Genomic DNA, 2,270 nt, shown 5'->3' on the forward strand with positions numbered 1-2,270 from the left:
TGAAGTTCGTGCTGAAAGCAAGCACCTAGTGTAAAAGTGTTCATTAGGACATACTAAACATGAAAAGTTTCGGTGCCAGCTTTGCAACTTGCTCAGACCGCTTTTAAGGGGGGTTCACTTCTGACCCATGAAATCCAGCATGAAAACGAGGCTAACACACATAATTCCTCATAACTTTGTTAATAACAAATGAAAATACACCAAACTTGCTCACGTGATTGAGCATGATCCTACCTGTTGATTTATGCTAATTTACATAGGTCACGTGATGCTACGCATAAAAGCGAGGCTGGAACACATCATTTTCCAAAAATTTGTTCAAAAAAATCCTTATCATGCCAAACTTACTCACCTTAGTCAGGTAGACATCTTGCATCGATTGGTGCTACTTTGTAGTGTCACGTGATCCCATACATGGAAACGAGGCTGGATATATCTGGTGGCAAGGTGTAGGATGGCATTTGTCTTGCCAAATGTATTAACAACTACTAGGCAGATACATATCTGGTTATCCGAGTTCAGATATAAAAACTTGAACTAATCATTGTCCTGTGGCCCATAGCACAGGGACGAGACGGATAAAGGAAATACTGCGGAGGCTCCATTTGAGAATCTATTTTGTACACATAATCATTAATTTTGCCAACTTATGATACTGGTTTCATGTATTCATTTTCGCATGTATATTGGAACAAGGGCAGAAAACGAAAATAGCGACTACTGCTACTTTATATATACAGTCATGAAAGTCTTACTGAATATCTATATACATTGTTCAGTTGTCCATTCCTATGGAATTTCCTGTTCGACTTCGTCCTCATCATACTCATCATCACTCTCAGCATACTCGTTCTGGCAATCTTCAGAGCACAGACAGAGATCAGTACAGACAAGTCCGGCTTTTTGACACTGACAACGGTTCTTAGAGCAACGGGACTTGGGGCACTAGCATCGGACAAGCTGCATAATTGCCTCTGGAGCTGGTGGAAGATTTGTCATGACTGGTACCCACTTTCCATCTTCATCTTGCCATCCATAGCCTTCTGGTGAGGGCAACACCGGGTTTGCTACTTGATCGTTGTTCCAAACAAGAAGCTGGTAGTGCGCTCTCAGTATGGCTTGATGGAGAGCAGCTTGTGTGGGCGGCAACCTCTCAGACTCAGCTTGATTTTTCTTAAGGAGGGACCATCTGAGGGCTTTGACAGTTTTGATGTCTGTCTTTGTTTGGTACATCCGACAAACCAGCTGTTCCACTCCACTTCTTGTGCCGTCATCTGGCTGTTCCCCACAACCGAGGTTAGCAAGAGCTTGCAAGATAGGAGTGCTGCCGTTATCAAACTCATCCCAACAAGTGGCTATTCCCTTTCCAGAGAAACTCCCAGTAACATCTGCTCCGGTCAACGCATGAGATGTTGGCAGCGCAGCCGTCTTAGTGGGCCCAAGGGCGTCTGCAATTGACTTCAAGTTGATAACTCTACGACTACTGCCGGTCCTAATAACAAAGCAAGAGTTCGAGCACAAATCTGGATACCGTCGGAGAGCCAAAACAAGAACATCAGTGTCAGGAGAATATATAGAGAGTTGTGTAGCACCTTGAGCAGAGGCATCCAGAGCATATAAAATAATCTTCGTGTCGGCTTCTTCTTGTGTACTTCGTAAATGCCTGACGTCTCTGTGCGTTGCCTCACATTCCTTTCCCCATGCCACAACGACTTGTCTCCCATTAGCATTATCCTTCACATTCTTTGCGAGAAACATAGTAAGTTCGCCCTTGGTCTTTGAATGGGCAAGAAGCTTCTTCATCGGCACCTTGGCGATCTGGGTAGAATCAGTGATGCGATAATAAATGGGAGCATGGCCACCTTGTCGTTTTACTGGTGTTGCTGATTTCAGCGAGAATCGTACATCATATCTGTCGAAGATTATGTGGAGCTCTTGTAAATCATTATACTTTACAAGCAAGCGATTCGTGAAATGTTCAGCCAAGTCTCTACAGTTCTTGATCCACTCTGGCTTGTCAAGTGATTGGACTTCGGGTATTCCATCAGCAATCGCGACTTTGAGTCCTACGGTGATTTCTTGTGTATTAGTACTAGGGCCATCTGCCTTCTCTAGAATATGCATAAGGGCATCCTTACAAGAACAATGCAACATGGTACCATCTCGTGCAAACAAAGACAGTGAACTCATATAAGCCAACAGCCTCTTGGATTTCAATTTCTGGGCGGCTCTTGCACACCATCGCCAAACGAGCAAACAGATTTCTGTCC

The 2,270-nt window shown here is 44.1% G+C and overlaps 1 protein-coding gene across 1 annotated transcript; it reads right to left on the reverse strand.

Moving 5' to 3' along the window:
• Positions 1 to 422: 422 nt before the first annotated feature.
• On the reverse strand, positions 423 to 1,765 carry LOC148721406 (uncharacterized). Its single transcript, XM_088736882.1, has one exon. It carries the CDS (start codon positions 1,756 to 1,758, stop codon positions 946 to 948), a length of 813 nt encoding a protein of 270 aa, XP_088593008.1. The 5' UTR covers positions 1,759 to 1,765; the 3' UTR covers positions 423 to 945.
• Between the last annotated feature and the right edge of the window lie 505 nt (positions 1,766 to 2,270).

Source organism: Stylophora pistillata, chromosome 10, assembly GCF_964205215.1.
Source record: "Stylophora pistillata chromosome 10, jaStyPist1.2, whole genome shotgun sequence".
NCBI classification, from domain to species: domain Eukaryota; kingdom Metazoa; phylum Cnidaria; class Anthozoa; order Scleractinia; family Pocilloporidae; genus Stylophora; species Stylophora pistillata.

Coding starts and splice junctions, on each gene's coding strand:
- LOC148721406 (XM_088736882.1), bottom strand. CDS start 1,758: ATGTTTCTCGCAAAGAATGTGAAGGATAATGCTAATGGGAGACAAGTC.